Source organism: Lotus japonicus, chromosome 1 (assembly GCF_012489685.1).
Source record: "Lotus japonicus ecotype B-129 chromosome 1, LjGifu_v1.2".
NCBI lineage: Eukaryota > Viridiplantae > Streptophyta > Magnoliopsida > Fabales > Fabaceae > Lotus > Lotus japonicus.
In genome coordinates this window covers 77,776,742-77,802,904 of record NC_080041.1, presented here as the reverse complement: position 1 = coordinate 77,802,904, position 26,163 = coordinate 77,776,742, and the positions used below count along the sequence as shown (strand labels likewise).

At 33.6% G+C, this 26,163-nt stretch overlaps 3 protein-coding genes and 1 long non-coding RNA gene across 5 annotated transcripts; 2 read left to right on the top strand and 2 right to left on the bottom strand.

Annotated features, from left to right (window-relative positions):
- Positions 1 to 762: 762 nt before the first annotated feature.
- On the top strand, positions 763 to 4,125 carry LOC130714457 (S-adenosyl-L-methionine:benzoic acid/salicylic acid carboxyl methyltransferase 3-like). The gene is made up of 4 exons (XM_057564355.1): positions 763 to 921; positions 1,606 to 2,013; positions 2,525 to 2,779; positions 3,453 to 4,125. The coding sequence occupies exons 1-4, from the start codon at positions 847 to 849 to the stop codon at positions 3,828 to 3,830; spliced, it is 1,116 nt and encodes a 371-aa protein (XP_057420338.1). The 5' UTR covers positions 763 to 846; the 3' UTR covers positions 3,831 to 4,125.
- A 726-nt stretch (positions 4,126 to 4,851) lies between these two features.
- LOC130747190 (S-adenosyl-L-methionine:benzoic acid/salicylic acid carboxyl methyltransferase 3-like) lies at positions 4,852 to 6,102 on the top strand. The gene is made up of 2 exons (XM_057600046.1): positions 4,852 to 5,277; positions 5,819 to 6,102. The coding sequence occupies exons 1-2, from the start codon at positions 4,852 to 4,854 to the stop codon at positions 6,086 to 6,088; spliced, it is 696 nt and encodes a 231-aa protein (XP_057456029.1). The 3' UTR covers positions 6,089 to 6,102.
- A 1,466-nt stretch (positions 6,103 to 7,568) lies between these two features.
- LOC130747179 (fatty acid amide hydrolase-like) lies at positions 7,569 to 10,860 on the bottom strand. Its single transcript, XM_057600034.1, has 5 exons — positions 10,844 to 10,860; positions 10,665 to 10,727; positions 8,033 to 8,096; positions 7,834 to 7,929; positions 7,569 to 7,628 (listed from the first exon to the last, which is right to left on the bottom strand). The coding sequence occupies exons 1-5, from the start codon at positions 10,858 to 10,860 to the stop codon at positions 7,569 to 7,571; spliced, it is 300 nt and encodes a 99-aa protein (XP_057456017.1).
- A 2,836-nt stretch (positions 10,861 to 13,696) lies between these two features.
- LOC130714439 (uncharacterized) lies at positions 13,697 to 15,518 on the bottom strand. 2 transcript variants are annotated; one of them, XR_009011277.1, is made up of 5 exons: positions 15,082 to 15,518; positions 14,888 to 14,991; positions 14,693 to 14,774; positions 14,393 to 14,557; positions 13,697 to 14,183 (listed from the first exon to the last, which is right to left on the bottom strand). It is a non-coding gene; the product is annotated as an uncharacterized LOC130714439 (long non-coding RNA). The 2 variants fall into 2 exon arrangements; XR_009011274.1 differs by having other exon boundaries at positions 13,697 to 14,192; positions 15,082 to 15,515.
- Positions 15,519 to 26,163: the final 10,645 nt, after the last annotated feature.

Genomic DNA, 26,163 nt, shown 5'->3' with positions numbered 1-26,163 from the left:
AAACATCAAAACACTTGACCCGCCACCGGCGGATTAGTGGCTACCGGTTGTTCGAAGTCGGTTTCTCGAGTGACGGTTTAATTTTATCGAGTGAATCAAGTGTCGATAGTGATATTTTGAAGAGCCTACTTGATGCTCCTTACCCAAGGATCTAACTTGTCTTCTTAGTAGCGTTAGAAAGGAAAACGCTAGCTCCTCAATTAGTTCACTTGCTTGCCTCTGTCGTATTTGGTCCTCATCAACCGAGGATCAGTCACTTGGTTGAGTAACTCATTTCTAAATTAAGGAAACCGATACCAAATCCCATATCAAAAGCAAAAACTGACAAGATGTGATTAATTGATATAATTTGATTGAAAAATAGAATAGAAATAGAAATAGATGAATAGAGGAGTTGAAAGCACAATAATAGAGAAAAATGAGTGTATAGTGATCTTCTTTTGTTCAACAAATCAAACCATTACTTATTTCACGTGGGATTTGCGAGGAAAATAACCGTGAAAAATGTTTTCTTTGATGAAAACATGAAACAAAAAAAGGAGAACACGGAAGTTCCTTTTTAATAAGTAGCTATTTTTTTCTTGTCCACAACCACAAGTACTAGGTTATATGCCACATCTATATATATGGGTTATGATTAAACGTGAAAAATGTTTTCTTAGATGAAAACATGAAACAAAAAAAGGAGAACACGGAAGTTCCTTTTTAATAAGTAGCTATTTTTTTCTTATCCACAACCACAAGTACTAGGTTATATGCCACATCTATATATATGGGTTATGATTAAACGCATAGAAGCACAAAAGCAGAAAAGCCAGAGAAAGAGTGAAGCAAAATACAACGAGAATGGAAGTTACACAGGTTCTACACATGAATGGAGGCGTTGGAGAAGCAAGTTATGCAAACAACTCTTTAGTTCAGGTATAGTATCTGTTAATCAAATAATGATATAAGCATATTACGTAATGTTTTTGGGTTCATAAGCATATTATACCCATAATCACATATTTGATGGTACGTAATGTGCTTAGCTGAAATTATTAAAGTAAAATCAACATGTATTAGATTTAGAGCATGTTTGATGTCTCATATTAGTTGCAAGTGTTAGAATTGATTTTACACTTTCACAATTGATTCTACCTCCAAATCAATTATGGATAAAATTACAAATTCTAACTTTTGTGTGTACATGCATGTCAATTGTAAGATGGGGCTCTCTAGCGTCCATCACCCGATGTGGTTTATGTAAATTCTGCCATAAATTGCTGTGAATTAGTTGTGAGAATAACAAATTTATAATTATTTAACAACTAATTGATACCTATTTTATAACTATTTTTTGAAGTTACAAACCTTATCTCATATGATTACAATTTTTGTATTTATAAACTATAAGCGGTATACTAATACACCACGCAAACATGTGGTGGACATTATACAAAGCCATCCAAAATAAATCATTTTCCTTTTAACTCATATTTATGATAATCAATTTTATCAAAAACTAATTCTTTCATGGACCAATTATGATCATAATGACAACACTTATTCAAAGCATTTATTAAGTAATTGTTCTCAATTAATTTGATGTCATTCGTCATACAGCAAAAGGTGATTTCTTTGACAAAGCCTATAAGAGAAGAAGCTATAACCAGCCTTTATCGTAGCACATTCCCAAGAAGCCTTGCAATTGCAGACATGGGTTGTTCTTCAGGACCAAACACTCTGTTTGTGGTTTCAGAAACTATCAAGGTTGTGGAAAAGCTTTGCCAAGAGCTGAACCTTAAATCTCCGGAATACAAGGTGTTTTTGAATGATCTTCCTGGAAATGATTTCAACAACATCTTTAAGTCCCTTGACAACTTCAAAGAGAAACTAAGTGATGAAGTGGAATCTAGGATAATTGGTCCATGCTACTTCTATGGGGTTCCTGGTTCTTTCTATGGCAGGGTTTTTCCTAATCAAAGTCTGCATTTTGTCCATTCCTCTTACAGCCTTCATTGGCTATCTAAGGTATGTCTAATCTATAGAGGAATTGTATATTATGAGAAGATGAGCGCACACATTCTTTTAAAGACACACTCCAACACATTTATTGTGATTGGTTTATTATTTGAAAAATTCAACACATTTATCTCACTTCTAAAACAATTTGTTGACTTTTCAATAAATAAACCAATCGTAAGAAGTGTGTTGGAGTGTATTCTTAAAAGAGTGTGTTACTATAACATTTCTCATAATGAGAAATGTGGTGTTATATGATAATGATAGAAATAAATAATAATCGTTAGATCTAATCATGATTAATATCATGATCAAAAGTTAACTAATGGTTACATGATCACTTAAAATTTTTATGTGACTTTGACTTAGTATTTTAATCTTAATTAGTTAATATTAGATCTAACGATCATAATTTATTTCTACCATTATACTTATAGAGCACATTTTTTTCATAAGATTCATCTCCTAAATTCACAATTAGTAATAATTGAATGTAAATAATTTATGTTCTATGAATTAGGTTCCTGAGGCAGTAGACAACAATAAGGGCAATATTTACATATCCAGCACAAGCCCCTCAAATGTTGTAAAGGCTTACTACAAGCAGTTCCAAGGAGATTTCTCTGTTTTTCTCAAGTGCCGTGCCGAGGAACTAGTTGAAGGGGGTCATATGGTCCTAACATTCTTGGGAAGAAGGAGTGACAATCCATGTAGCAAAGAGTGTTGCTACATTTGGGAACTTTTGGCTACAGCTCTTAATGATATGGTCATGCAGGTAGATCCCAAATAATTGGAACAAATTTACTACAGCCGTTGGTTCCTACAGTCAAGTTTTGTATTTTCAAAAGTTTTTATGAATTTTAGATTTATGTTTATTTTTATTCACAATCTATTGTTAGAGAAATAATATATAATCATTCATGTGACCCTTACGCAACAACTTATGTTTTTGGGATAATTAGTTGTTTGACATGATATCAGAGTCTCTATGACCAAGCGTCCAGAGTTCGATTCTTGCCGCATCTAATTCTTATAATAAAAAGTTGAATTTAAGAACATAGGTGGGCTGTGCATTTATCCACGCTTCAAGCTCAAAGGGCTTTTGCGTGAAGGGGCGTGTTAGAGAAAAATAAAAAATCATTCATGTGGTCATTACCCAGCTGCTTAAGCTTTTGGGATAATTTGTTGCTTGACACACAATACCTGATATGAACTAATCTGAATATTATCTGTTCGATTCAGATTCGGTTTCGAAAAAAAAAACTGTGAAATTCAATCCAAACCAACCCTAACACTATTAATTGGTTCAGATTCATATTTGATCAGGAACTGATCCAAACTGAGACGTATGTGCACCAGTACTAAACAAACTTGCTGGTAGTATATACCTTTTAATATATAAATAAATTTGACAAGATTAATCTGAATAACATTTTTATATGCTATAGGGAATTATAAAGGAAGACCAAGTGACTACTTTCAACATCCCTCTTTATACTCCATCTTCATTAGAAGTGAAATTGGAAGTTCTTAAAGAAGGATCATTCGCCATCAATCGCTTGGAGGTGTCAGAAGTGAATTGGAACGCTATGGATGAACGGAATGCCTTTGAATTTGAATCTGAAATGAATGAATCACTGAGTGATGCTGGATACAATGTTGCTCAGTCTGTGAGGGCTGTGGCTGAACCTATGCTTGTTAATCACTTTGGTGAAGCTATCATTGAATATGTTTTTAGTCGCTACCAAGAAATCTTGGATGATAGGATGTCTAAGGAGAAAACTAAATTTGTCAATGTTACTATATTGTTGACAAGGAAAGGATGAGGAGAAGAAGCCTGCGCAATCTATGATTCATATTTGTGGTTTTGTCATAAAGATTTTCTTACTTGTTGTGTTGGTTTGTTTGGTTTAACTTTAGATTGTAATCAGGCAGGAAATCTTATGCTAAGGAAAAATAAAGACAAAACTAGGAGTATTTTGTTGGGTCATGGCTAGTGATATTTGTTTTCAATTGTGTAATGAAATTATTTAAGTGTGGATTATATATGATAATTGTTCTATTACTTCATAGGTTTGGGTAATGGAATGGAAATATGAAATCATAAGGGTAGAAAAAAAATCTCTGGCTTTCTGTAGTCCGACATGCAGATAGGTTGATATCACAAATATACCACAACTTGTTAAGAACTTTGCAAAATCACTAGTTATAATATTGGAGAAATTTGGGAACTGAATTAGCACAATCGAAAGTATGGAAACCAAAATCGGATAATAGTAAAAATAATTGAGTAAAATTATTAAAGTAAAATTAACATGTATTAGATTTAGAGCATGTTTGATGTCTCATATTAGTTGCAAGTGTTAGAATTGATTTTCCACTTTCACAATTGATTCTACCTCCAAATCAATTATGGATAAAATTACAAATTCTAACTTTTGTGTGTACATGCATGTCAATTGTAAGATGGGGCTCTCTAGCGTCCATCACCCGATGTGGTTTATGTAAATTCTGCCATAAATTGCTGTGAATTAGTTGTGAGAATAACAAATTTATAATTATTTAACAACTAATTGATACCTATTTTATAACTATTTTTTGAAGTTACAAACCTTATCTCATATGATTACAATTTTTGTATTTATAAACTATAAGCGGTATACTAATACACCACCCAAACATGTGGTGGACATTATACAAAGCCATCCAAAATAAATCATTTTACTTTTAACTCATATTTAATTATGATAATAAATTTTATCAAAAACTAATTCTTTCATGGACCAATTATGATCATAACAACACTTATTCAAAGCATTTATTAAGTAATTGTTCTCAATTAATTTGATGTCATTGGTCATACAGCAAAAGGTGATTTCTTTGACAAAGCCTATAAGAGAAGAAGCCGTAACCAGCCTTTATCGTAGCACATTCCCAAGAAGCCTTGCAATTGCAGACATGGGTTGTTCTTCAGGACCAAAAACTTTGTTCGTGGTTTCAGAAACTATCAAGGTTGTGGAAATGCTTTGCCAAGAGCTGAACCTGAAATCTCCGGAATACAAGGTGTTTTTGAATGATCTTCCTGGAAATGATTTCAACAACATCTTTAAGTCCCTTGACAACTTCAAAGAGAAACTAAGTGATGAAGTGAAATCTAGGATAATTGGTCCATGCTACTTCTATGGGGTTCCTGGTTCTTTCTATGGCAGGGTTTTTCCTAATCAAAGTCTGCATTTTGTCCATTCCTCTTACAGCCTTCATTGGCTATCTAAGGTATGTCAAATCTATAGAGTAATTCTTCAGCGATGTATATTATGAGAATATGAGGGCACACATTCTTTTAAGGACACACTCCACACATTCTTTTAAGGACACCAAAACATTTATTGTGATTGATTTATTATTTACAAAATTAACACATTTCTCTCACTTCTAAAACAATTTGTTGACTTTTCAATAAATAAATCAATCGTAAGAAGTGTGTTGGAATATGTTCTTAAAAGAGTATGTTACTATAACATTTCTCATAATGAGAAATGTGGTGTTATATGATAATGATAGAAATAAATAATAACCGTTAGATCTAATCATGATTAATATCATGATCAAAAGTTAACTAGTGGTTACATGATCACTTAAAATTTTTATGTGACTTTGACTTAGTATTTTAATCTCAATTAGTCAATATTAGATCTAACGATCATAATTTATTTCTACCATTATGCTTAAAGAGCACATTTTTCATAAGATTCATCTCCGAAATTCATAATTAGTAATAGAATTGAATGTAAATAATTTATGTTCTATAAATTAGGTTCCTGAGGCAGTAGACAACAATAAGGGCAATATTTACATATCCAGCACAAGCCCCTCAAATGTTGTCAAGGCTTACTACAAGCAGTTCCAAGGAGATTTCTCTGTTTTTCTCAAGTGCCGTGCCGAGGAACTAGTTGAAGGGGGTCATATGGTCCTAACATTCGTGGGAAGAAGGAGTGACAATCCATGTAGCAAAGAGTGTTGCTACATTTGGGAACTATTGGCTACAACTCTTAATGATTTGGTCATGCAGGTAGATCCCAAATAATTGGAACAAATTTACTACAGTCGTTCGTTCCTACAGTCAAGTTTTGTATTTTCAAAAGTTTTTATGAATTTTAAATTTATGTTTATTTTTATTCACAACCTAGTGTTAGAGAAATAATATATAACCATTCATGTGACCCTTACACAACAACTTATGTTTTTGAGATAATTAGTTACTTGACATCACATGATATCTGAGTCATTATGACCAAGCGTCCAGAGTTCGATTTTTGCCATCTCCAATTCTTATAATAAAAAGTTGAATTTAAGCACATGATAGGTGGGTTGTGCATTTATCCATGCCTCAAGCTCAAAGAGCTTTTGCGTTAGAGGGCGTGTTAGAAAAACAATAAAAACTCATTCAAGTGGTCATTACCCAGCTGCTTAAGCTTTTGGATAATTTATTGTTTGACACCTAGTACCTGATCTGAACTAATCTGAATATTATCGGTTCGGTTCAGATTCGGTTTCGAAAAAAAAAACTGTGAAATTCAATCCAAACCAACCCTAACACTATTAATTGGTTCAAATTCAGATTTGATTAGGAACTGATCCAAACTGAGACGTATGTGCACCAGTACTAAACAAACTAGCTGGTAGTATATACCTTTTAATATATAAATAAATTTGACAAGATTAATCTGAATCACATTTTTATATGCTATAGGGAATTATAAAGGAAGACCAAGTGACTACTTTCAACATCCCTCTTTATACTCCATCTTCATTAGAAGTGAAATTGGAAGTTCTTAAAGAAGGATCATTCGCCATCAATCGCTTGGAGGTGTCAGAAGTGAATTGGAACGCTATGGATGAACGAAATGCCTTTGAATTTGAATCTGAAATGAATAAATCACTGAGTGATGCTGGATACAATTTGCTCAGTCTGTGAGGGCTGTGGCTGAACCTATTCTTGTTAATCACTTTGGTGAAGCTATCATTGAAAATGTTTTTAGTCGCTACCAAGAAATCTTGGCTGATAGGATGTCTAAGGAGAAAACTAAATTTGTCAATGTTACTATATTGTTGACAAGGAAAGGATGAGGAGAAGAAGCCTGCACAATCTATGATTCATATTTGTGGTTTTGTCATAAAGATTTTCTTAATTGTTGTGTTGGTTTGTTTGGTTTAACTTTAGATTGTAATCAGGCAGGAAATATTATGCTAAGGAAAAATAAAGACAAAACTAGGAGTATTATGTTGGGTCATGGCTAGTGATATTTGTTCTCAATTGTGTAATGAAATTATTTAAGTGTGGATTATATATGATAATTGTTCTATTACTTCATAGGTTTGGGTAATGGAATGGAAATATGAAATCATAAGGGTAGAAAAAAAAATGTTGCCAAAGGCATCATGTTTTGCAACAAATATAATATTAGATGAAATCCCCCAAAAGAAAAGAAGCCCCAAATGTCTCAGACAAATTACAATGCTTTCTTTTAGCTAGAAACAATATGGTACTTCTACTATTCTTCCTTTTATCTTCTTATTAGATTATAATAAATCTTTGGCTTTCTGTACTCTGGCCTAAAGATAGCCTGATATCATAAATATACTACAACTTGTTACGAACTTTGCAAAATCACTAGTTATAATAATGGAGAAATTTGGGAACTGAATTAGCACAATCGAAAGTATGGAAACCAAAATCGGATAATAGTAAAAATAGGAGACCAAAAGCATAATTAAATGAAATTGATCAACAATGTAGAAGTAGTTATTGTATAAAGGGAGGAATTTTACCTGCATTGCATATACAAAGTTGATCAATGTTGCTTCAGACCAAGGCCTTCCCATAAACTGAAGACCAATAGGAAAACCCAGTTTATCATACCCAACCTGTGAAGTGTGAAACACACATGTAAATAGCATACAAATAGCATCTAAAGTGTTGTGTAAATTAACATATGGTGTAACTGAGAAAATTTGAATATAACTCTACCGGAATGGTGACAGCAGGAAGTCCTAGGGAGTTTCCTGCTATGGAGTAAGGAACAAGCGCAGCTGAAATGATACCAACAACTTCAGAAACAAAAAAAATGCAGAGTTCAATACTACAATGTCATTAACCAAAGGCTTAAATAAGTTTTTGTTTCCTAGCCTTTACTAAATGCTTGGTTTTCGTTCCTCGCCGGAGCAAAGGTGGGTTTTAGTCCCTAACCTTTGTCAAAGGTGGATCAAGTCCGAAGGCGACAAGCTCTCCAAAGGCGACAGCGTCATCGTCGTTGAGTCTGACAAGGCTGACATGGACGTCGAAACCTTCTACGACGGTTACCTCGCCGCCATCGTCATCGAAGAAGGCGGCGTCGCCACCGTCGGTTCCTGCAATGCAGCCGAATGAAGAGGAGATAAAATTTGGATTTTAGATCTGGATCTATGAAGCAATACTTGCTGGTTTCTTAACTGTTTAATCTGTGGAACATGGTTTGCTATCTCCTCCAGAAGCCTCAAACGATCTTTTTCACTTTCCCTGTTCTTCGCGAAAAAAGTTAATATTTCTTTTTCATGTTTTACCATCCTTAGCCTTTCTCCGAGAATTTCAATCTCATTGACAATCTTTAACTTTTCATTATGAACTGCACATGAAGAATCACTTCCAGAATCAGAAGGCAAAGTTTTGCATCTTGAGTTAGAGAACATAGATAACTGCCTAGCAAACCAGCAAGTATTGCATTGCAGATCTGGAATGGCTTTGGTTTTTTTTTTTTTTGCAAGGGCTGGAGTTGTTGGGTTTTAATATGGGATTTGCAGATCTGGAATGGTTACTGCTATGTCCTATGGGTATCTTTGATAGAAGGTTTTTTTCTGGGTTTGTTGAAGATGAGGATGAAGAAGCAGTGAAGCACTGATTTTTTTTCTTCTGGCCTGATGGAGATGAATATGAAGATTAATGATGAAGAGCAAAATCTAGGTTTTTGATGAAGAAAACATGGAGATAAAGAGATTTGTAATTAATAATTAGGTGAATGATTTAATTTTTTTTTTTTGAAATTAGAATAATATATTAAAATCAAAGAGCCAGAGGCTAGTACGTCAGAAGTGAGCAAAAAGTCTAGTTCGAGTCTCTTCAATCCAAACTGAGTCTGGAAATTTTGAAGAGTGTTTGGCCAAGTAATCAGCCACCAAGTTACCGGAACGACGAACAAAAGATAAATCAAAACTACTAAAGTGTGAGACCAAGTCTCTACAATCATTCAAAACTGAAAATAGATAAGAATACCCATGCCTATCCTTATGCCATGCTTCATATAATTGTAAGCAATTTGTCTCCAAGATGACAGTAAAGAAGCCCAAGTCCCTGGCCATGCAAATACTCCATCGGAAGGCCATCGCTTCCGCCACAACTGAAGAGGGAGCACCAACCGGTCCTGATGTTGCTGCTGCCAACACCGCACAATCTGAATCTCGAGCAATCATCCCAAAGCTGGCCCCTGCAGTTGCCGTCCAAGAAGCGTCAAAATTAAGTTTGAAAAAATCCTCCCGTGGGCGCTGCCAAACCGCACAATGCTGCGCTACGCCGCTGGCCCCCGCTTGTCCCACATCAACCTCTTCTCCCGTCCATTGAAGCGCAGCCAAACGCTGTAGAACCTTGTCAAAAGTGGGCTGGGATCCTTGATGAACAACTCTATTTCTCAATTCCCATATAACATAAATCATAGTTAATCCCATCCCAATTACTTCCTCATCGTTGGTCTAAAAAATCTGCTTCACATAAGCAGCTGCACTGTCTCCAGTAGTGAACCGCATGCCAGAGGGGATGGCAAACCACCACCGCGAGACCACCGGGCACTCAAACAGCAAATGCGACACTGTTTCAGCTTGTTCATTGCAGAAAGAACAGCCCCCATCAACCTGCATCCCGCGCTTATGCAAAGCTTCCTTAACCGGCAAAATCTCCAACGTCGCTCTCCAAACTGCCTCCTTCACACGTGGTAGAGCTGGTGCGCGCCATAGAGAGTTCCAATAACTCGCATTTTGACCCCGTTCCCTGCTGGAAGATCCAGAGGCTGCACCTTGAGCGCGTTGCTGGCGAATAAACGCATAGCCTGTTTTAGTTGTGTATGCACCATCCGGAGTCATTGGCCAAAATAAAACATCAACAGTTGGCCTCCAAGGTAGTGGAATGTCTAATATCTCTTTAGCTGTAGGTGGCCAAAAAATAAGCTCTATTAGTTCCTTGTTCCATACCTGCACATTATGAACCATCAAAGTGGACACACTAGATAAATTGCTCCTTAAAGTCAAGTCCTCACGGTAAATCATGTGATATCCGCTTGGAAGCCATTTATCCTTCCAAATATCAATCCCCTTACTTAGGTTAATTTCCTTTTTTTTAATTTAAATGAAAATAAATATAACACCTGGCTTCATTAATACACGTGGTCATGCCACATGGGCCACCGGAGCTCCGGCGTTGACCCAGAGCTCCGGAGGGACCAAAACCAAACATTTTGACAAAGTTTAGGGACTATAACCTACCTTTGTTCCGACGAGGGACGAAAACCAAGCATTTAATAAAAGTTAGGGACAAAAAACTTATTTAAGCCTTAACCAAATGAATTTCTTATGTATCTCCATTGGCATAGTCAAGTTCACCAGTCTCCAAGGCATCTTCTTGAATTGGATATGCAGCCACACTGTTACAAATATCATAAATGTGTCACCTTAGAGCAAACTGCTATAGTTTGGATAATACCATTATGTGAAGTTTGAGAAAACAGGACAAACGTTGTTGTTGGCGAAGAAGTTCTACCATTTACCAACAACCATCACCACAAAAAATAAAATTAATAATTTAATTTATTTGTTTTATTCTGTTTTTTCCCACCCCTCAAAGGTTCAAATTGCTTTCAATTATTATTGAATCCATCAATAAATGATGTGGTCGGATTTTATCAAATGAAATAAAATAAAATTATCTAAAACATTTTTAATTTATGATATAATTTAATGGTAATGCACTGTCAGTGTAAATATGTTTTACACAGACATCCAATTATAAGTTGTCAAATCAGAAAATAAGCATTTAATTTAATTAAAATAAAAAGGATTATAAATGTATTTGAATACGTGACATGAGGATGTATCTTATGAGAAAGATAATCTTATGTGAGAAAATGAGAATAAATCACGACGTTAGATCTAAAGCTTTTAATTTAATTAAAATAAGAATTTAATGGAAATGCACCGTCATTGTAAATATTTTTTACATAAACATCCAATGATAAGTTGTCAAATCAGAAAATAAGCATTTAATTTAATTAAAATAAAAAGGATTATAAATACATTTGAATACGTGACATGGGGATGCATCTTATGAGAAAGATAATCTTATGTGAGAAAATGAGAATAAATCACGACCGTTAGATTTAACAATCAACGGTTAAGATTAAAAGAATTTAATGGTCATGTGCTTGTCACATGATCACTTAAAAAAGTCACATGATTTAATGTTTTAATCTTGACCGTTGATGGTTAGATCTAACGATCGTGATTTATTCTCATTTTCTCACATAAGATTACATTTCTCATAAGATACATCCTCTACGTGACATTTAGTTATTGAACATCTACGTAAAAATGTTTTACGCTGACAGTGCACACCATTAAACTCTAGCCAGCATGCATCTTAATTTAAAAAATAAAGATTCAGATGTTTTCACCCAACAATTCGAAAGAAGACAGGTTAGAACAGAACGAACAAGACATTGCTTTTGTTCAGTCTTTTAGTATAATCTTAAGATTAAATCAAATAAGACAAACAGTTCATCCAGTGACGGATGCACGTTGACAAGCATGAGGGCAAGTGCCCTCACTTGAATATAGAAAATTGCATTAGAAAAAAATTTGAGTAGTAAAAGTATGTGGTTTTTGATGATTTCTTTGATAAAAATTGCCCTCATTTATGTCCCACATTGCTAAATGCCCTCACTTATGTCCCACATTGCTAAATGTCCTCACTTGAGTAATAAAAGTATGTGGTTTTTAGTGGCCCCTTTGGTAAAAAATGTCTTCACTTGTGTCTCCTTTGGTAAAAAAAATGTCATCACTTCAAATAATATATGTTAATTTTTTTATTACAAATTTATATGTATATATTGCCCTCACTACATAAAATTTCTGGATCCGTCACTGAGTTCATCGAACAATAATAGACTTCAATTCGTGAAAAATGTTGAAATAGATGAGTACAAAGCATACATGAGAAAAATACCCTAAATTATATTTTGAAATAGTTTTGTTTTTGAAATTGAAATGGTTTAGGTTTTATTTTTTGAAAGAAAAGTGGTTTAGTTACTCCCTTCCATTCTTTTTTTCTTTCTGAACGATACTCCCTTGCATTCTTACTAGGTAGGTACCCGTGCGATACATGGATGCTATTTTTTTTTAAAGTAAATTAAAATATTGTATCATATTTTAAATTATATCACAATATTAAATGAATTTTATTGAGTGTAATGGTTGTGTATTATTAATGTAAACATTTTTACACATATGTTCAATAACTGAATAACACGTATTCAAATGCATTTACGATCCTTTTTATTTTAATTAATTTAAAAGCTTATTTTCTAATTTGACAACCTATCACTGGGTGTATTTATAAAAAATGTTTACACCGACAATGCATTCTCATTAAAAATTTACATGTTTCATTAGATGAAAATGTTCAACATCCATATCTTATCGTTTTTTCTTTAACATTATTTATTTAAAAATTAGTTATTATACAATAAAAGTAAAATTGTAAAATCAATACGTAAGATTGTGATGCCCGAATTAATGTTGTTCATTTGATGTTAATACTTTATAAAATAAGTTTAATGAGAACACACTATCAATGTGAATAAGTTTTACACTAACATCCAATCATTCTATGCTACATAGCACAAACAATTACATTCATCTTTTATTTAAATTAATTTAAAATTGAATTTTCTGATGTGATGAAAAAAAAATAGTATTTGTGCATAAAAAATTACACTAACGATGTATTTAACATTTTCTCAAATAAGTTTAATTAGAAGTTCACATTATTACAAATCATCAAAATAAATAAATTGAAAAATTGCATTAAAATATAATAACTCAAAGTAAATAAATCAATATAAGTATACATTAAAAGAAAAAAGTAAGATACATACCAACTTGTAAAAAGTAGAAAAATATAGACGCCTCACATATTCAATATGTTACTTCTGATTGATCCACGAATATATTCCACATGTCATCTCCTTTATTAAATAATTATTTATTTTTAAGTGTTATATTTTCATCTACGATTCCATAAAAAAATGACAAATCAATATTAAAATAATTGAATAAATATTATAATCATTAGGTTGTATAATAATTTCTATTATTAATTATGATTTGAAATTAGTGAAATTAAAGATAAACGTAATATTGAATTACGTAATTGCTAGCTAAAATATACATGCTCAAATAAAATAGGAATAGTCAACCTTTTAGTCTTTTATCATTAATAAGATATACTCAAAGAAAACAGAAAAGAAAAAGAACTCACCATTTCATTAATTTATTATCATAATCATAGCCATATGGCTCAGGATAATAGTAAAGTATTTTTTTTAAGCAAAAGATGAAGGTTTAATGTAGGATAATAATAATTGGAAACATTGCCCTCCCAAGTGAGCAAAACAGCATTTAATCAAATGCACCCTTATGACACAGCAAATTGCCAAATTCTGTATCACCAACAAAGCATTGCCAAACACTGAATCAAACCCACATAGCCCCAACCAGATTAATTGCCTAGACCCACATCAAAATTAGAAGCACATAGCCACATCCACGCATTCATGAAACTGCATTGTGGCTTAGCACATTACATTATAGCCTTATATATATCCCACACATCATGACAGTAAAATCATATCAGTGTTATATACCAGTAAAAAATAGCCGCACTACAGCTTGTGTCCCCCATGCCTTTAAAACTCTCATACACAACTGCATTGGAAGGTAGAGAGAAAAGTGAACCTGATAAGTTGAGAGCAGTGGCTAGTGGATGTCTATCCAATCGCATCTTCACTTAGCCATAGCCGTTGCTGCTCAAAACTTCACCATAGCTAAGCTCCCTAGATGCATTCTCTCATCAATGATCCACATACATAATAAGATGATAGAAAGGTAAAAAACCAAAGAAACTTCACAAGAAGCAAGAGATATTAAGATAAGATTAGAAAAGAAAAGAGATGATTGAAAAAATAAAGCAATGAAAATAACGAAATATGTAAATTTTCAAAATTAAAGATGACAAAGAGTTGTTCCTACTCACTCTAATAATAAGAAGGCTTCTTATTCACTAAACTTCCATTGCATGAATTTAGCACTCAATTCTCATCATGTACTCTGATTGATTTAGCACTCAATTCTCATCACGTACTCTGATTGTTGTACACCTCATAGCAAGTTCCATCGATTAAATGTTTAGAAACGCCATCTGGCAAAAGTCATGGAACAAAATACATTAGAATAAAATGCAACTTGGATGTATAGACTAATAAAGAAAATACAAAAAAGATACAACAAACAACATGAAGGAACCCTGTCAAAAGAAATGGCATAATGTATGTACCATCGATTTTCTGCAGCAGTTTCTTTACTTTCTGCTCACAGCCTTCGCATTTAAAGTGGATATTAACCTTCAGAATACAAGTCTACAAATGAAAGCAAAGCCAAGTATCAGTTGCATACTCATAACTACCATTCCGGGAACCAACAAAACAAAAGCCAACAATTCATTGGACAAAATACAAGACAGCACAAATACCTATAAAAAAGAAGAGATGAAAGCATGAATCAAGCTAGTGAAGCCAATGAAACTGATACCACTGCTGCAGCCAACTGTCATTTTGGCATCAGGTTTTATTAAGCCTACAAAGTAATCAAAATAAAAGTAAAACATTGTGACTTTCTAACATAGAAAATGGAAATAAAGTACGCTCACATCTCTATTTCACAGACCCAGGGTAGTGATAGGGGGAAGAAGAAAGTCTGGGTTCGTAAAGCTTCTGTAATCCAGATACAGAGAAGCGCGATACGAATGTCAGTTCTGCTCAACCGAGGAAGACCAGAGGTGGATCGATAAGCTTGTGATAGCTTCGCTAAGAGGATTATGTAGAGTGGGAGATGTCTAACAGCGTCTAACAGAGAAAGGTTCTCTGAGTGGACAGAGACAGATTATGACAGTCTACAGAGGTGAGCCGTCAATAGTTCTTCAACCAGGAAACAATTTGAATTTGCCTCTGGATATGTGGGAAAGAGAGACGGTTCAGGCCAAGATCCCCACTTTTGTACTATCCCCTGCTTTTTGCAGTTGGCTTAATGGAGTCAACCTTCCTTGTCTTTTCCAAAATCTTTTGATGCTACAAAACCCTCACTGTGGGTGGGCCCACCCTTACCAGTAGTAACTTAAATGGGCCTTTTGTAATGGGCATCGGATTGTGAGTTGGGCCAAATCTATGGGTATGGAATTTGACTTTGTTCCGGCTCTTGGTGTGGCTGGCGGATTAGTGTCTCTATGGAGAAAATCCACCTTCAAGGTAGTTCAAGTTATAAAGAACCAGAGCTCCTCTGACAATGGTAGTGCTTCCCTGCACTGGTATTTGCTCATTATGCTGTGATCATGAAGCTGTGTTATTTGCTAGTTCCTACTGTTTGGTATCCCAGCTGATTGGCCTACTGAAGCTTGGCTCGTGGCTTTCTATAATGGAGGGGAATTGTTTGAAGGCTGCACTCTCTTGAATGCTTTGCCCCCATTATTATTTTCAATTTTTACCCTTTGTAATGCTTTCTGTTATGCATCTTCGCAATTTTTCTTTTTGCTGTCTTTGTGGTCCTTTGTGTGGAACTTTGGTGCTGCATCTTGTACTGTTTCTTTGAGCTACCTTCTTGCTCTTGGTTTCCTCTCCTTATCAATAAAGTTTTGCTTTCAAAAAAAAAGAATAGCTTAGAATTTACCTTTTATTTTTTCTTCTTTCTTATTTAGTTCTCATCCTAGGAGATTATGTTGTTTTAACTTAAAACTCCCAAAATGTTTCAATGTAGATTTATATTTCATCAGTTCGATTTCATTATTTTGGTTTTGGTAATTTACATTTCAGTTAGTTTCTTTCAGTTTTTCTACAATTGATACATTTTATACTTGGAGCTTCCTAATTTATCCATGTGCTTAAGTAAACCTCTACGGAAAGAAATCTTATTTGAAGAAGATTTATTGTTTGAAATTATATTTTTGAATGCAAACCTCAAAATGCTGGGCATGGGAATAATTTGGGGTTTCAAAGATAGTAGTCACCCTCTTGAATTTGTAACCTTGTTATAGCAGCTACATGAAGTAGGGTTGGAACAGTCATGCTATAGGGGACATGAAAATAATTGGTAGTTATATTCTAAAAGAAAAGAAGACTGAGGATTAAGGGCTGGTCGTATGTATGAAGGTTGTAGACACTCATTTCGATTTGGTGGAAAATATCTAACTTCTTCCAAAGATATGTCTTGTGTGGTTTAATCTGATTCAGCCATAGTTTATAACTTTAACTATCAAGAAATTGAAAAACATGTACATGCTCTTAATAATTAAGATGACAAACCAAACACAACTACTGAGTTTATAGAAAGCCAAAACCATACCTGTTGAGGTGTTCTTTTCACATACAAATCCAAGAATTCTGGCTTCACCCATATAAATTCACATGTGCCACCGCATACAGCAAAACATGATTGCCTAAAGCAAAACATGATAGAGAAATAAAATTGATATCAATTACAAAAGAATTGCTCAAATCAAGATGAAACCTGCACTTAATTGCATAGACCTTTATATACGCCCAAATCAAAACTAATGATATCAAACTACATCAAGTGGGGTGTAGTGCCTATGCCATAGGGAGAAAAAACGACATAATTTCTTCCCTATCTAAAGAAAAGGTACAACAAAGATGTTGGAAGAGAAGGGAAGGTTGAGGAAACATATATACTATAAGTGACAGAGTAGAATGAATAGTGTGCCACGAAATCAAACTCACACTCATATTTATAGGCACCATCATGTACCAATTTCTAATAAGAAAACTAATGGAGAAATGTAAATTAGGGTACAAAATCTTGAAGAAATAGAAAGAGAATTAAGCTATTGTACCTGTGGGAATCAAGCTAGGGTACAAACTCTCATCCACAGATACGTAGTATGATGATCCAGTGTGCCCCGAAATCAAACTCAGACCAATTTTTATAGATAACATCATCAACCAATTTCAGATAATCAAACTAAAGGAGAGAGGTGAATTAAGGTGCAAAATCTGGAAGAAGATCAAGCTGTTGTACTTGGCAATCTTCACCTTAGATTGGCTTCAGAGAGGGACTCGAGAAGGTGATTTGGAGGATAGAGAGATGCAACACTGCCAACAACAGCCAAGAAAGCCATCGAGAAAACCTTGCAAAATCACACCAAATAGCAATGTAGATAGTAGATAGCACAATTTTGTGAATGAGTTTTAGGCAATGAAAACCCAAACCAGGCACTTATATAGCAAAAAATTCAACACAAAATCACACAGAGCACAATTCGAATCACTTTAACATAGCAAAAGTTGTCCTTAAAAATAAACATAACAAAAGTTGTCCAAAAAGTAATATGTACTACAAATTTCCGAATTAACTTTTGTTGCAACAACGGAACATAAAAAGCAACTTAAAATTGAATCTTCTGACACAAAAGCAGAATAAAAGCAAATTAGTTCCTCCCTTATGGTGGTCCTGCGAAACATTGAGTAAAATAGTTGCTTATGGTGCACCTCCACCACATTGAATAAAAACCCTTATATGAATAGTAGAAAAATGTTATCTCTTTGTAGTAGTTATAGATTTTCAAGTGAGTTTAACAATTAACACTAATCATGCGCTTTAATTACATATCCCTTTTTTCTATTTAACTATATTAACAATAAAAAATTATGCATATTTTTAAAAAAAATTCATTTTTAAAAATTTAGTGCTGATATATTATTATAAGTTAAAATAGTAATAATACTTTTTAAACTTGTATATGATATTTTTTGCAAAGTTATATATATTCACAATAAAAATATATTATGTTGAGTTCAATTTATGCTCAATCACTTTCAAAAAAACAATATTATGCTCAATCAAATATTTAATATTCAGGATTATATATGTGATTAAAATCATGATTATGTTCAAATAGCTTAAGTTACCAAACATAATATTGCCTCATTCCATCTGTTACGCACTGTTTCATTTTGTTATGTGTTGCTCCATTTTGTTAGCAAACGCTACCCTAATATTACAATTTTGTGTTATTTTTCCTCATGAAAAACAAGCTGTATTTATTTATTTGAGCTACCTTCCGCTTGGTACGTGTTTCTTGCCTTCCACGCTAGCGTTTTTTTTTTACTTTTTAACCTTTTTTACTAATTGTCCTTTAAGAAATATTTTGGGTCTCATATTACCCTTTGGTTGAGTTTAGTGGATTATTTTCGTTTTCATTAGTTCACAAAAATTGAAATTGAATCTTTTATGGTACAGAACAAACGTGGATAAATGCAATGAGAAAAATATTAAAAATAAACATAATTAAGGTGCGATAAAGAGACTACCAGCGACTTTAGTACATTTTTTATAGGCAATTGTTAGTTGTTAGTAATGTTCGAACCCTAGACCCTTCATTCTACTCAATCCTTATGTCTCTAACATTTACTACTTGAGTTATCAATCCTTCGGGGACACGGCTTTAATACGTGTTTAAAGAAAATGGGGAACATAACAAATAACAATAGAGGCCCTTAAGGATAAGTTTATCGTCCTCCGATACACTAAGTGTTTTGCACTTTTTTTATTCAAAATAAGACATATATCTATGGTTATAGTTATTTATAATTTTTTATTTTATAAAATTAAAAATTATGAACATTATCACTCTTTACCCTAATTTTACATGAGTGTTGAGAGTATTCGTTACTATTAGAAGACCGAAAATTTTCTCAAAGCTCAGAGAGTGACCAAATGACATAAATAAAATATGTAACCACATTACACCTTGTTCTTCCAAATTCTAAGCATAATGGTTCTTCAAGCGAGTGTGATGGCAATGGGCAGAGACCACGGTGGTGAATGCGGGGGCACAATGCAAATCACAAAGAGGAATATATCTATAAAAGACATTTTAATGCAGCCAGCTTAAAATTAGAGAAATAATCTTAGAGTCTAGAAAACCTTTCTCTATTTGAGAATATTGTTCAGTTACACTACAAAAATTCGCTAGACCGGCGTCGGCCGATTTTCTTGTTTAGCGTCGGTTCCAACCACCGCTAAATGAACTAGTGGCGGTTACCCGACTAACACGAAATTTTGCGTTCTATCTATAATTTTGGTCCATAAATTTTCCCTCCAAAGCAAATTTTGGTCTAAAGCCTAACACAAGTTCTATATATCACATTGTATTGAAATCTAGTGCTTTTGAATTATGTACTTAAAGCCCGTTTGGATAAACAGCTTAAATAAGCGCTTATGGTCATAAGCGCTTATGACATAAGCGCTTATTCATAAGCTATTTTTAAAAATTTATTGAAATAAATTAAAAATAAGCTGTGCATAAGCATAAGCTGTTTTTCATAAGCTATCCTGAGTAGCTTATGAAAATAAGCTGAAAATAGCTTATGGCAGACCATAAGCTGTTTGCATAAGCTCTCCCAAACACTGGCATAAGAGCTTATGTTGTCAGATAAGCTCAAATAAGCTCTTCCAAACTGGGCCTTAGTAAGAAGCAAATATATGACCAACATCTATTGATCTAAAGCCTAACACACATTTTTAATAGTTTGTATATACACATACAAGGTAATTGGCACAAATAATAGCCACTAATTCTCACTAAAGCCTAACACACACCTTTAGTCATTAGAAATGTTGTTGACTTACGTTGGTTGAAGTCATTATTGGCCTTGCTTGATTGCTTATTTTTCCAAAACTGCCACCATACATTTCTTTAATCATTGTGTTTGAGAAAATGTCATGTTAAAATCTTGATATTTCTCAAAAGAGTTGAAGAAGCTATTAGATACTATCAAGTGTCGTCCTTATAAGCACACCTTTAGTCATTAAAAATGTTGTTGACTTACATTAGTTGAAGTTATTGGCCTTGCTTGATTTAATATTTTTCCAAAACTGCCACCATACATTTCTTTAATCACTGTGTTTGAGAAAATGTCATGTTAAAATCTTGATATTTCTCAAAATAGTTAAAGAGGCTATATATATGCTATTAAGTGTCCTCCTTATAAGCACAACTGTGAAATGATATTTTAACAAGTATTTTGAACAAAAACTCACATTATGAACTAGGACAAAAAGTCCACCGATGAGCAAGAGGGACTGTGGAACAAGAAAGACTTGTTTAGGAGCAAGGCCCACAAGAAAACATAAACAAAACAAACATGCAGTAAATTAAGAGTTTCAATAGCAGTGCCTATATCATAAAATCAGAGAAATTTTCTAATAATAATGACAAGGGTTATCATTGCTCATATCATCATGGTAGCAAAAGGACCTTTCCAGAACTGACATAAAGTTGCCTAAAGCACGAAACCTATATTTACCATAGCCAAATTATAAGTGCAATGATTTAGTAGAGAACATATCTCATTGAAATTCTTTTGAAACATCTTCACCAGAAGTTTGCTGCAACAATAAAAACAAGAAATGAGGTTCAAATTAAAACTGTAGAATCTACAATATAATATGAAATGTAAAATCAGATACAAAGAACAATGAAAAAGATAACCAGTTCAATATGAAAAATATGAGATGAAACTAATTATGCAAAACCTATTTACTTTCAAAAAATAAATTATCTTCTCATCCCCTACACACTAAATAACCAAATTCAGCATCATGCATGCAGATCATTAGCCAAGAAGTGGTTGTAAGACTTCTGATGGGCAAACTCCATCACCCACACATCTAACCCACCCAGAATGTTCTTTTTTTCCCAAAGCTAGCCCAAGAGAGTCAACGCGTGAGATTTCTTTGAGAGAAGTTCCTTGATTCTCTATCTCAGCAATTTTCTCCTATATGATTTGAGTTAAGATATTAATCAGAGAACAAGTCACTCACACAAACAGTAAAAAGTAAATACAAGACATTCCAAAAAAAGTCATTAATACACATTACTCACACAAATAGCTTGAGCCTCTTTATTGACATATGTGCCATCAGATTTTGTATATGTTGCAATGTATAAAGTGTCCCTACTCACAGGCTACCCCGTTTCACTCATCTTTTGATTATAATCATATTTTCAAATGTCAAATATACATACAACATAATTTGAATAACAAATTTTACTGTATATTAAAATTAGTACTTACTATCTCTGCCCGCAATCTCTTGAGTGATTTAGAGTCACCAGTATGATTAATTGTAAGCTTTGCTCTATTCTCAGCGTTTTTTTTGACACATCTCCTACAAATATGCACAAAGGAAAGCCATATCATATCCATACATCAACAAAAGATTAACACTATTGGTCAATTAGAAAGGAAAATTTTGGATTGACTGGTTTCAAATTAGCGCCAATTCAGGATCCAAAGCTTATTTGCTTTAATCTAGCACCCAAATTACTACATGTCATGCACACGTTATATCCACTTTATGAAGTTATGAAATTTTAATTATGGTGCTATTGTGCTTTCGCTTTCATTATTTTTCATGCTCAATGCATTTAATTAGAGAACCATGTTCAAAGTTCCAACTATTGCATCAGCAAGTCAAGATATGGAAGTGTCATGCTCAAAACATCACTGTAAAATTTACATAGGTTTGGAATGCTCATGCGTATGTGTGTGTTTATGGACATTACCAGATCAATAAGCCATATAAGTAAAATACGCTTATTCAACTATCCCTCCATACAATACAACAAGCAGAAGAGCACACAAACACAAAAACACACAGAAGACATACCAGAAGAGGAACCCTACCTGAAATGGCTTGAAGAGACGAGATCAAAAGAGTCCAGAATCTGAAAAATTAGGGTAAACGAAATAGATCAGATAGAGAAGAAGAAATAGGCATCAGAGGTTCAGAGAAACCCTACTAAGAGCATAAACCCTACCTGAAAAATCACTTGAAAGAGGAGAGGAGAGCGATCCAGAAGAGATTCGATGGAGGAGAGGAGAGCGACGACTCGGAGATCCGGAGGAGGGCGCGGTGGAGCGTGAGGTGGAGCGTGCGGTGGAGGAGAATCGAAGACAGAAGAAAGAACCGAGTGAAGAATCGAGCGGGGAATGAGAATATATAGGAGATTTAATGTCGGTCTAAACCGATGGTAGTATTTAAAAAAAATGATTTTAACGTCGGTTACGACCCACGTTAGTCATAAAAATGTATTTAATTTTAAATATCTTATAAGTTTAGTGGCGGTTATAACCGACGCTAGTCATAAAAAAACCGCCACAAAATCATTTTTCCTTAGCGGCGCCCGTTGTAACCGACGGCAAGGTTCGGCTTAACGATGGTTGAGTCTGACAGCCGCTATTCAGCCGCCGCTAAACCTCCGTTTTCTGGTAGTGTTAGTAATTAGATACTTAGAATGTCATCTTAAGAAGATTGATAGTAGCTGGTACGGTTCTATAAACTTATTTAGTTATCAATTCTCAACTTATGTGCAAGCTTTCCTTGTCATCTATATAAGTGTAAACGTTCATTGTGCATTGTTAACTAGAACAATATAGAATAGAATGTTGTTTTTTTCATTTTCTCTTCTAACTCTAGATCTCAATATGGTTAGGGGCGTAGCCAGGAATTTCATTAGGGGACTAGGATGTAAAGGAATATAATTTGTATGAAAATTTTAATTCTTATCAAATAAAAAATTTGCCAAAAAAAAACACATACGTATTTTGGTGTGAACAAAAAATTAGTTTAAGTGCAAGACATATTTAATAAAAGCATAAGAAATATAAGATTAGTTTGGGTGAAAAAGATATTAACCGGCTCATAAGTATTTTAGTAAGAGGTGGTTGGACAAGTTGCTCTACGGTTTCACGAATCAAAGCATCAATATTGATTCTTTCTTGTTCAATTCTCAAAGCTTTTGAAGGAGGTGGTTGGACAAGTTGCTCTACGGTTGATTGTGTTGGTTGTCCAACTTCAACGATATTTGAAACATTAATATCTATTGAAGTTGGTGAAACAAGTGAAGGTTGTGCTTCTTCATCATCTCTCTCTTTTCTCTTAAAGTAAAAGTCAATCATTTTCTTCTTCTTCATTTTTCAAGCTAATAAAATAAACAATTTGAGTAAAACAATAAAGTTTAAATAAAACAATAGAATGTGCAAATAAAAAATGAATTATATAGTAAAGTTATCACTAGTGGAACAAAATTGATTATAATAACACAATACATGACTTTGATTATAACTTCGAAGTTCTTTCTATATTTAATCATTTTCTTAACATTCAAATAAACAATTAACACTAACAAATTCATCAAAAAACAACAAATTAAAGCAATAACATAACAAGAAGGAAGCAACGAAAGCAAAAACTCTTTATTGAAGGCTAAATCTTAAAAGAGACTTTTTACAAACACTTGGCGTGCATATATTTTATCACTTTTTTTCAAACAAAACACAAGCACCACAAATCCAATCTCATATAATCAGACCAATTAAGCAACAAAAAAGAGAATTAAACCAATAAATTTGAGTTTGAACCCATGAAAATTTGAATATCCATAGAAAGTGATATATGAAAAAGTATTAACAAGAAAGAAAGTAGATTATAGAGAGGTTCTAAATGTTATACCAGCAAAATCTCTTGTTCTTTCTCTTTGCTTTATTTGAGTTGTTTCTTCAATGTCATAAATTCAATGAGACAATGAAGTTTTATTCTCCTTGCCTTTGGCCTTTTCCCTTGTTTCTTTCCTTTCTCTGTTCTTCCTGTTTCCTTCCCACGCTTCTATTTCTTTTTTAGATGGTAGTGTCTTTGTTTTAAATTATATACTAGTGAGTGGGACCCACTTACATGTTATTAAAAGAAAAAAAATAGAAGAAGAAGTGCTCAGGTAGTCACGTGCAGCGGTGCAGTAAATGGATATATAAGAAAACAAAGGGTGCCATGTTGCCTTCCCTCTCACTCACGTGTTGTGTCCCATGGGGGGTGACTAAATTCAGCCTCAAATTTTTTTTCCTTAGAAATGATTGGAAGCCAGGGGTGACTAAGCACAGGGAAGTCACCCCTGTGCTTCCGCCACTGAATATGGTATCAAGATCAAGGTTTGATGAATCTTGATCTTTGCTCATGGCTTTCGCTTCCACTCAATAGCGGAGCTTGGAGAGAAAATTTGAGGAAACCAAAATAAAATTTTGAGTAAAATACACTCACCCCCCCTTCAAGGTTTGCAAGAATGACACTCCACCCCATTTTTTTTTAAATCTACACTCCATCCCATTTTTTATAAAGGCAAAATTTAGTGATGAAAACAAATTTGTCACTAATAAAAAATAATTACTAATTAGTTAAAATTTAAATAAATTTAATGCATATACATTATCATACATTAATTTATGAAAATAATTTTACTGAATTAAATTTAAAAAAACCATCCACTCTGTTTGTTAAGTCCACGTCCCATCTATCTCCAAATCATATTTATCACCACAAACGGTCACCACCAAGCCTTTGCTCCCTTTAACACAGCGGCCATCGTCCCAGAATGTGAAACCTCATGGCACCACCATGCCTCAAAGTTTTGTTGCGACCTGAACCCCAGAACGTGAATCGCACATCCCCAAATCCACTTGTTCAACTACTTCTTGTAAATTTCACCCCTTTAAGTTGTGAGCGAACGCTCTGTTGGTTTAAGATGTTGTTGGATTTTGTTAAAAACGGTACTCCACCGCATCGTAGGGTTCTAATAACCTCCTATCCACTTCATATTTCTTCATTTTGTTTCTCTATTTTCTTCACCCATTTGTGTTGCTTTTTGGGTCTACAGTCAAATTTTGAAAATTGGAGGTATAAAGAGATTATTTTGATTAAAATTGAATTATTACCAAATATGAAAACACAAGCATGTTTCACTATGTTTGAGATATGATTTGTAAACCGGTCAGGTGTGCTATTGCAGAATTTGCATTGTGAATTTATGGAGGAAGAACGCGATTGAGAGAATGAGGAGGACTGTGATGTTTTCATTTTTAAATTTATTGGATTATATTGAAAATAGTTTTTGAAATTATTGATTAAAAATTTAAATAATAACTAATTATTAATGAAGAATATTTTTCGTCACTAAATTTGCCTCTATATAAAATGGGGTTAGGTGTAGATTTTAGATAAGAATGAGGTGGAGTGTAATTCTAACAAACCTTGAGAGGGAGGGGGGAGGGGGCTGTGATGTTTTCATTTTTAAATTTATTGGATTATATTGAAAATATTTTTTGAAATTATTGATTAAAAATTTAAATAATAACTAATTATTAATGAAGAATATTTTTCGTCACTAAATTTGCCTCTATATAAAATGGGGTGGGGTGTAGATTTTAGATAAGAATGAAGTGGAGTGTAATTCTAAGAAACCTTAAGGGGGTGAGTGTATTTTACTCTAAAAATTTGAAAACTAAATTTTTTTATTAGCAATACACAGTATGCGACTATGCGTATCATATGATAATGCTCTAGAGTGAGCCCAAGGCCCATGAGACCTAAACAAGGATTTTAGGCCGGAAAAAAAATTACTACGTAAAAAGGGTCTTTCATTTATGTGATAAGTCCAGTAGTCTTTTTGTAAAGAAGACCTCAAATAAAAATCAAGTCCACAATTCAAAAAACTAAGTTCAATAGTCTCCATGTAAAGAAAAAAAACTTCATTCCACGTTTGACTAGTTTGGAAAACGTTTGGTTTTCCCAATTTCTTGATTAATTGAACAAAACTTCATGGAAAACTGGGTAGACGACAAAGGCAACAACAAAACTTCTCAAAATTAAAATTAATAAAATATTATCTTAGATCAATCATGTCTC

Excerpts from the sequence above, each read along its gene's own strand:
- LOC130714457 (XM_057564355.1), top strand. The coding sequence starts at position 847 with ATGGAAGTTACACAGGTTCTACACATGAATGGAGGCGTTGGAGAAGCA. Across the intron at positions 922-1,605 it reads CAAACAACTCTTTAGTTCAG|CAAAAGGTGATTTCTTTGAC; the intron begins GTATAGTATCTG and ends TTCGTCATACAG. Across the intron at positions 2,014-2,524 it reads GCCTTCATTGGCTATCTAAG|GTTCCTGAGGCAGTAGACAA; the intron begins GTATGTCTAATC and ends TCTATGAATTAG.
- LOC130747190 (XM_057600046.1), top strand. The coding sequence starts at position 4,852 with ATGTCATTGGTCATACAGCAAAAGGTGATTTCTTTGACAAAGCCTATA. Across the intron at positions 5,278-5,818 it reads GCCTTCATTGGCTATCTAAG|GTTCCTGAGGCAGTAGACAA; the intron begins GTATGTCAAATC and ends TCTATAAATTAG.
- LOC130747179 (XM_057600034.1), bottom strand. Across the intron at positions 8,097-10,664 it reads GAACTTGACTATGCCAATGG|AGCTGCGCTTGTTCCTTACT; the intron begins AGATACATAAGA and ends TGGTATCATTTC. Across the intron at positions 7,629-7,833 it reads ACTTTGTATATGCAATGCAG|GCTATCTTTAGGCCAGAGTA; the intron begins GTAAAATTCCTC and ends TTATGATATCAG.